The sequence below is a fragment of the Andrographis paniculata genome, unplaced genomic scaffold (assembly GCF_009805555.1).
Source record: "Andrographis paniculata isolate CXL003 unplaced genomic scaffold, ASM980555v1 Contig12END, whole genome shotgun sequence".
NCBI lineage: Eukaryota > Viridiplantae > Streptophyta > Magnoliopsida > Lamiales > Acanthaceae > Andrographis > Andrographis paniculata.
The window spans coordinates 4067129-4076880 of record NW_026137402.1 but is presented as its reverse complement, the minus strand read 5'-3'; the positions used below and the strand labels follow the sequence as shown (position 1 = coordinate 4076880).

The window sequence follows — 9752 nt, the reverse complement described above, 5'->3', positions numbered from 1 at the left end:
TACATTTTGATATAATTTTCCATACTATATACCAAAAGTATAGAGATGACCTACCATCCAGGCAATCTTGCCTAAATATTTGAGATGAACAAAAGAAAATGATAAAAAAAAATGATTATGTATGATTAACATAAATTAATTTTTTTAAAAAAAATATTAAATTTAGATTAAAAAAAAATATTTATTTATTAAGGGGAAAAATAAAAATAAAATAGATTTTGAATGGTTTATAAGATGTTATTATTTGGGAGATTGAATTTTAAACATACTATTTATCGCATTTTTTCTTCTCAAAGACATCAAATAAAACACCTATTTTTTATTTTTTATATTATATTAAAAATCAATTTTTACATTCAAAACATCACGTCAAACACCTATTTATATCACATCAAACAACTATTCAAATTCAAAAATTTTACTATTCAAATCCCTACTCAAAATTCAAACCCCGAAACAAACACACCTCTATTGTCCCACATATTATATCATACTTTCTATTTTCGTCCATCCCATATATTATGTCACTTTTCTTTTTCAGAAAATAATTATATATTTTAATCATATTTTAAAATTTATAATTTATAATTTTTTTATTTTAGTTATATTAATTAGTTATTTTAATCTTAATCTATAATTATTTTTTGGGTAAATTGATTTTTTTTGTTCAATAACTTAAACTCCTTTATCATTTTAGTCTTATAATTGGAATTTATTGCAAATTAGTCCATAAGTGAAAAATATTTGCATTTTTAGTCCTCTTGGGGAGATGCCTACGAGACACTTGCATGGCTCCCTGGAGAATAAGTGTCCATCACGTCAGCGACACGTATCTACTGGGTGTCGTTGAGTTGGTGGACACGTGTTCTCCAGCGAGTCAGATGAGTGCCAAGTAGGCATCTCCGGCGCCGGAGGACTAAAATTGCAAAAAAAAATCACTTATGGGACTAATTTGATCCAATTATGAGACTAAAAAATCAATTTATCTTTATTTTTATTATATTATAATTATTTTTACTAATATATTTTTAATTATTTATTAATCATATTACCTCTAAATTTCTTGAGCTTATAGTAACGACATAATAACTGGGACGGAAAATAATTAAATTGGAGATAAATTTAAATAAATTATAAGTAGTTCTATATACAAAATCTGAAAATTTTAATTAAATTGATTTTTATATATATTTAAAAATATTTAATATTGAAAAATTTACTAAAAATTTATCAAATGTTATAAAACGACATTAATATATTAAATTTTTTATATTTAAGAAAAAATAATTATCAAGATTTTTAATTTATTTACGCCGCAAATCTATAAATATAGAGACGGCGCAACATTCTGATTCAATCTATATATATATATATTTCAGAGACAATTAATTACTACAAACCACACCACCATGGCCGCCGCCGCACCTCCGCTGCAAGCCTCGCCGGCGTTCATCCAGGCCGTCGAAAACCGCCCGAAACCCCACGTCCCCGAAGCCGACGGGATTCCCACGATCGATCTGTCCTCAACCGACTCCGCCAAACTGGCCGTCGAGATCGGAGAAGCCTGCCGGAATTGGGGATTCTTCGAGGTGATCAACCACGGCGTGCCGGAGCAGGTCCGCCGGAGGATGGAATCGGCGGCGAGGGAATTCTTCAGGCTGGAGACGCCGGAGAAGAAGAAAGTATCGAGAGACGAGGTGAACCCCACAGGATATTACGACACTGAGCACACTAAGAACGTCAGGGACTGGAAGGAGGTCTTCGATTTCACCGTCCAAGACCCCACCGTCATTCCGGCGTCGCCGGACCCCGCCGACGATGAGCTTAAGGTCATCGCCAACCGGTGGCCGGAAAAGCCTCCGGCGATGAGGTATTTATTGAAGTTGGAAGTTTGGTTTTCTTAATTGATATTTATTTATGATATAATATAAATGTGATTAAAATAAATTTAGGGTGTGTTTGTTTGTGGGTTTGGATTTTGGATTTTGGATTGAGATTTGAACCGTAAAAATTTTGAATGTGAATAGTGTATGATGTGATATAAATATGTGTTAATGCAATGTTTTGAATATAAAATTGATTTTTAATATAATATAAAAATAAAAAATAGATGTTTGATTTGATATTTTTTGAAGAAAAAAATAGAATGAATAGTAAAGTTTAGGAAAATCCTCCAGACAATATTATAAAAATTTCAAATATATATATTTATATATAATAGGTTGTGGATCATGTGCCGATTCGACCAAGTCAGTGCTATTAAGCATATGTCATACAAATGGCCAACAGGTATTTATAAATATTACATGATCAACATATATTATACATAATACAGTATATGTATTGTTCACCCACATAAGCGGTTAAATTAACATTATATATACTTATTTGACTGGATCAACCATTTGATTTCTACCACTTTACTGAATAGTTATAAATTAATTATATATATTTATATTAATTATATTATAAAATAGTATAAATTAATAATAATTAATATCTAAGTATTCAGCATATGTTAAATTCAAAATCGTCAAAGCATGTGATCCGTGTTGATATATTGTAATCGTTCTTGTCAATGAATTCAACGAGTGACACTTCAATCAAGTTTTGAACCATAATATTTAAATCAAAATCACCTTAGGGATATTTGTCGAGATTATGGAGAAGACATGCAAAAGCTAGGATTCAAGTTGCTCGAGCTTATAGCACTAAGCTTAGGCTTGGCAAAAGATCGATTCAATAATTTCTTCGACGAGCAAACAAGCTTCATCCGGATAAATCACTATCCTCCATGTCCGATTTCTGATCTAGCTTTGGGGGTTGGTCGACATAAGGATGGTGGCGCGCTAACCATCCTTGCGCAAGATAGTGTTGGAGGGCTCCAAGTGAGGAGAAAAAGCGACGGAGAATGGATTCTTGTCAAACCTAATCCAAACACGTATATTATCAATGTCGGAGACATTATACAGGTAAAAATTATGGCAAAACTCCTACTTTCGATTAAGTCCTATTATATATGTGTTCGCAATTGCTTGAGTCATTTTCTTATTTATTTATTTTGAAATTTAGTTGGTTAAAGGAAGACAATTTTTTAAAATATAAAAAATAAATAATTGATTTAATATAAATATAATTTTATTTTTTGAGTATTTTACTTTAAAAAATTATAAAACAACATTAGTAGCAAATATACACTATAATACTCCCTCCGTCAAAGGGTAACATTTTCATTTGACTTTTGCACGCGAATTAAATAATTTTTGTACTTTATATAGATATGTAGTGTTAAATGTAATGTAATGTCTATTTTACCCTTAAAAATAATGTGAAAAGTAAAAAGTAGAGGTATTTTGATATTTAGCTGAGAGTTATATTTTTACTTGCACAAATTAAAATAGAAAATTATAGAAAATGAGAAATTTAGTAGTGGACGAAGGAGTATTTATTTTTGTATTATTTAAAATTCATTTTTATTTAAAAATTAATTTGTATTTGACGATATTGTTTTTAATATTGAAAATATTTTTATATTTATAGTTTTTTTATACAATGTCATTACATTAGTATTATAAGACATTAAGAGAAGTATTTTGTCATTTTTCTTTTATTTTTATTACGTTTTGATATAATAATTAATATGGAAGCAATAATATTTTTATATATGTTTTTTAAAAACATTGCATAGTAAAAAAATTAAAAATAAAACTTAAATAAGAGAATAGAGTGGCATTTTTCAATATATGTATAATAGCATGAAGATATATATACTTGTAGAATTGTTAAGTAAGTTCAATTAATTCAAACCTTTTGTATTTGATTGGACTTACTCACTAATGAGCATGTTAGCATGTTTATATATTTTTTGAAAGTGTGTGATTATTTTGGTAAGAAATAAAAATGTTTTGAATATAATATAGATAGGTATTACATGTGCTATTTTAAATATAAAGTATATTTTATATATAGTATTTTTGATGAAAATAAATATTATATGCAGTAATTTGTTATGAGTAATATTTTTTAATGAATAATACGAAAATAAAGTTTAAAATGTATGTAACCAAAGAATGTTGGGTTTTTTTAGTATTAAAATAAAATATATTGATGTAATTTTTTGAATTAAAAAAAAAAAAAAAAGAAGACATGATTAAGGGTTTAGGGTTTAGAGAATATTTTACCATATGGATATAAATATACTACTTCCGTCCGGCTATCTGGGAATCTTATTTATTTTTTGTGTGTTGATATTTGAATATTAATTTTTTTTTATTATATCAAAACGTAATAAAATTAAAAAAAAAAAATCAAAAATACTTCTATTAGTGTCTTGTAAAACTAATAGAAAAATAATTGTACAAAAAAATTATACAAATATAAAAATAAATGTGACGCTTAGAGGATTCGAAGGGAGTATATATGTGTTCCAATTTTTACCATGAATATTACCGTACATTCAGGAACAAAATAAGTGTAATATTATCATCTAAACTATGATTATGTAATATGGAAAATGTACTTTAATAAGCTCTTATAAGCGAATTGAGCTCGCGAATAACTCGTTCTTTTTAGCAAAATCATTTTATATTTGTAGGGTTATACTAATGCATGTCTTCAATGATGACAAACATATGCACATAGGTTTGGAGCAACGATAAGTATGAAAGCGTGGAGCACCGGGTTAGGGTGAATTCAGAAAAGGAACGGTTCTCAATCCCGTTCTTCTTAAATCCGGCACATTACATCATGATTGAACCTGTGGAAGAGCTCGTGAACGAGCAAAATCCGGTCAAATACGATGCTTACAATTGGGGAAAATTCTTCACAAGTCGTATATTCGGCAACTACAAGAAGCTCAAGGTCGATAACCTTCAAATATACCATTTCAAGAAAGATTGATTCGAGATTAATGAATAATGTAGTTATCAAATATACCATTTCAAGAAAGATTTACTAGAGAATAATGAATAATGTATGTATGTATGTGCCTGTGTTCGTGAAAAACTACTTCGGAAATAATATGTACCGATGTGATGCTTCAAATGAAAAAAATAAATAAATTTTTTCTTCTTTGGGAGCATGGAGATAGCTAGTTCGTTCACAGCATTTTTAGATAAATTGATTTGTTTTTTTTTTTGTAATTTGAAAAACTGTGTTGATAATATAAAAAATAATATTTTGTATTTAATATACATTGAATAAAATATTTTGTTAAAATATATATATATATATATTTGCATAATAAAATATGAAAAAAGCTCTAACAAAACAAGTTTTTGGCTTATTTTTCTTTCAAAATTTTCAATATTGCATTTTTAATGTTCATTATCTTGGTATTTTGTTTTTTTAGAATATTTTAAATAATATTTCAAGATTCACCAATATATTCAATATTATATCAAGTAAAACTATTACTCCCTCCCTTCACAAACTAACGTCCTACTTTCTTATTTGGAATATCCAATAATTATTGTCGTCTTTCTATTTTTATACACAAAATTTACTTTTTTACCGTTACTTTATTTACTCTTTCATTTTCTATACACAAGATTAAGGACAAATTTTTCATTTTATAACAAAAATCCTAATTGCCTAAAAAATGCTTGTAAATATCAAATAGGAAGTACATGAATAGTAATTTTACTTTTAAAAAATATACAAATAAACACTGTATTGCACCTAGGAATAATTTTTTAGAAAAAAAAAAAAAAAAGAAAAAAGAAAATGCATACTCCCTAATGTTGTTTAAAATTCAGTAGTTAAGTACCCATTATTTTAAATTAATAAAATTATTAAAATGATACTAAGATACACATAAATATAGCCAAATAGTTGTAAAAATAACATATTACACATTCATTAATATTACTTAAATGATTATATATATATATATATATATAAAAGCCGTTTCACCAAGCAAACAAACGAGAATATTAATGCAGACATTAATATATTAATAAGGTAAGCCCACTCAAATACATAGGCCCGCCACTATTAAAGAATTTAATATTATATTTAAAAACATATATTTATAATATTATAAAAAAATAATTATATAAATATATATTAAATATACTTAAGTTTATTTTGTATTAATATTAATTAATTATTTTTTTATTATACAAATTTTATTTTTTATAAAATAATATATATTGATCATATTTTTATTTGTATATATTATAAAATTTTATTTAATTTATTTTTCTAACAAATATAGTAAATCAACATGTTATTCTTAGGTACCAATTATTACATAATTCATTACATTCCAAAAGTCAATCAAAACATCTCCGAAATTTGTCTATAAACACCTTTCAAAATCCAAAATGATAATTTCATTTAAAATAATTTTACATCCCAAATTTTACACAAAAAAATAAAAAAGAAAGAAAGCTTGCAAAAACTACTGACCATAAGAGAATAGAATAATTATCAGAAGCTATAATACCTTGAAAGATGACTTAATATTTCCAAAGAGACCCCGGAGTCGCCTTCAACGAGCTTCGAATTGGACAACTGCAATGTCCGATGTAAATGAAGTGAGGATCGGAGCAACATAAAAATGCATGTAAGAAAATAACAGTAATGAGCTTTGGCCAACTTGATAAAAAATAGTATAACATAACTTCTGATCATGCCTTTTCAATATTTGAAACTCAATGTATTATATATTTGAAGCTATGTTTTGCGATAGATAAATAATGTAATTATTTTTTATAAATAATCGTAAGTATCGAATAATAAAGAGGTTGAAAATAATCTAAAAAAGAACAGACCAGTATATGCATTTACAGATAATTATTTAATAATATAAAATATACACATTTTTATCACTAACAACTATATTAAGGCTAATTAGTATCATGTAAATCTTGGGTCATCATTATATACATATAGTCATTATATTATATAGTTATTGTGAGCACATACATACACATCCACAAATTTAGGATTTGTTTTAGTTGCAATTTATTTTCCTTTCCAACAAATATCACATTAGATATTTAATTTTTATGACATTGAAAAAATATCTTTCATTCAAAACACTATTTATATCATACAATCATTTAAATTCAGATTGCTACTATTGTCAGAACATACAAAAACACCAAAATACACCAAAACTTAACCAAACAAACTCATTAAATACTTAGGTATTTTGCGAATAACAAATTAAATGAAACTTAGAAAAATAAGTGTGAAGTGTTGAATAGATAAAATGCTCCCGATAAGGTGAAAAACAAATGCTCCGAATAAGGATGATATTGTAGATAACAAGTTCTTTAAGTAAAGATATTTTACACTCAACAAAATCAACATGATACTAACTTTTCCTTATGAACACCGAATCTGCCTCCCACAACCAATAGTAATACGATTATGAGGTTTGGGTTAATTCGATATTTTTAGGTCTAAAGAAGTAACCCCATTATAATTCAAACTAAAATAACTATAGTTCAAATCTAACATATATATATAAACACATATAATCAGTAGTTCAGTACCCATGTTGCACCCAGACATTAATCCCATAATCTGTACCTTTTTTATGTAATGATTTATAATACAAAGAGTATGAGAAACGAACAATCAACATTATTCATACTTATATAACTCCACTAAAACACACATTATCGCACATAGTCGAACAAATGACCAAAGAAACACAAAGGATTGCACACGTCTTCCAAATAGATGCAAGTTTGATAACAAGCATTTTCGCATCATGCCTTTGAATCTCTAAATCTAATATGTTGATTAGAAAAACTACTGTAAATATTAAACACAAAGGTCTTCCATTACAACCCCAAAAAAAGGATAGAAGTTAGAGCTAGTATATATATTAAAACACAAACCATTACAAAACGAAACAATTATCAAATATAAAGATAAATTGAATAAAAAACTCAAGTATCAGCAAAAAACCATAACTTTGTAGAAGAAATGAGAACCACAGTAGGATTAAGATTTTAATACGTGATTTATCCCCCCCAAAAAAATTAAATTAATTTCTTCATCCTGCAGGATATGTTTGGTTGATTTTGGATAAGAAAACCAACTCTTTAATGCATATACAACTAAGCCAATATGCAGAGTGTAGACTCTGCAAATTCACAAACTTAAAACTGCTCATACTTCGATTCGAACTTCATCACACACACGGATACATCAGATAGAAGTTATGTAGATCCTATCAAATACATACATGTGTAGATAAAGCAGATTATCACAATTCATGAATGATAACTTCACACAAACACAATAAACTATAACATACATCCCAATCTATTTCAACTAAGATGAGCAAACAATATATATTTATCAATTGTGTAACAGCACAAGCAAAAAAAGAAAAGCGCAGTAATATGGAGATAATCCAAGAATTAAGGCTAAGAGGTGACAGAGAATTACTTCTGCGGGTGCGCTTTTTGTAGAGAACACGGTATCGGCAAAATTCGCAGAAAATCTCGAGGCCGTCTAAATTGAGAAAACTTTCTTTTCCACAGTCTAAAACAACGACTAGAAATTCAGTAAGCTTGGAAAGCAAGGAATCAAAATAGAATGAAATCAATGTAAAAACACGTAAATAAACTAAAGCTTTTGCGAATTATGTCATACAATAAAATCGCTAAAGTTCGCAATCAATCCCTAAGAATTGAGTTTACCTCCACAGATATATCTGACTGGCTCCGGCTTGGAGTTGGATCTGACTGGCTCTCGCTTAGGATCCATGGCTAATCAGATTCAGAGGCCAACGAACAGAGAATAGAAGAAGGAGGAGGAGGAAAGAATTGGGGAAGAAGAAGGAAAAACCTGGTGGCTGCGGCGGCTGTGGATGTATAAATGTCGATTAGGGTAAATTTTTTATTTTAAAATAATAATAATATATTTATAATTAAATTTTTTATATATTATTAATTTTATAAATATAAAATAATACTTACTTTCTCGTCCCTTATTTATGCATAGGTTTGCTTTTTATAAGGAGTTTTATAAATTATGTATTATATTGGGGTATGGTATGTATAAAACAAAAAATTACTAAAATAATTTTATTAATATTGTGTAATATAAAGATAATGATATTTGTGTAATATATTGTAAGTTATAAGAATATTTTTAATATTAGTAAAAAATACGGTTACTAAAATACAAAATTGATATTTTATTATGAGACGAACTAAAATAGAAAAATAGATACATTGTTCGGGACGAAAGAAGAAGTATTTCTTTGGTTTTGGATAATATGACTCTTTAGTTATGAAAACGACATTTTTACATAGTGTAATTTAAATAAGTTAGTTATAGTACTTTTTTTCGTCCCAAAGTATGACGTTTATTTTTTGTACGTAGATATTTTAATATAATATTAATATTAAAATGGTGGCGTTTAAAAAAAATAATAATAATAATGATATTTGTGTAATATATTTAAAATTGAAAGGATATTTATTAGGTTAAATAACTAGTACAATTACTAAATTAGTAAATGATAACCTTATTTTGGGACAAACAAAAATAAAAATGACAATGTTTCAATGGGACGGATGGAGTAATATTATTTATATAAGTAGTGCTATTATTATTATTAGAATGAAATTTAATATGTATAATTAAAATAAATATTTAAATATTTTTAATACTATATTTCAATAAAATACTATATAATATGAATATAGAATAAAATTTTATATAATACAAATAAATAACGAAATATATTTATTTATCTATAATTCACATGAATTAATTAT

The 9752-nt window shown here is 26.9% G+C and overlaps 1 protein-coding gene across 1 annotated transcript; it reads left to right on the top strand.

Annotated features, from left to right (window-relative positions):
• Positions 1-1409: 1409 nt before the first annotated feature.
• Positions 1410-4991, top strand: LOC127252955 (protein DMR6-LIKE OXYGENASE 2-like). The gene is made up of 3 exons (XM_051277343.1): positions 1410-1870; positions 2645-2972; positions 4642-4991. Exons 1-3 carry the CDS (start codon positions 1410-1412, stop codon positions 4897-4899), a joined length of 1047 nt encoding a protein of 348 aa, XP_051133300.1. The 3' UTR covers positions 4900-4991.
• Positions 4992-9752: the final 4761 nt, after the last annotated feature.

What these genes read in the sequence shown, in the direction of transcription:
- LOC127252955 (XM_051277343.1), top strand. Translation starts at nt 1,410, where the DNA reads ATGGCCGCCGCCGCACCTCCGCTGCAAGCCTCGCCGGCGTTCATCCAG. An exon ending in GAAAAGCCTCCGGCGATGAG is followed by an intron (nt 1,871 to 2,644) that starts GTATTTATTGAA and finishes AAATCACCTTAG; the next exon opens with GGATATTTGTCGAGATTATG. An exon ending in ATGTCGGAGACATTATACAG is followed by an intron (nt 2,973 to 4,641) that starts GTAAAAATTATG and finishes ATATGCACATAG; the next exon opens with GTTTGGAGCAACGATAAGTA.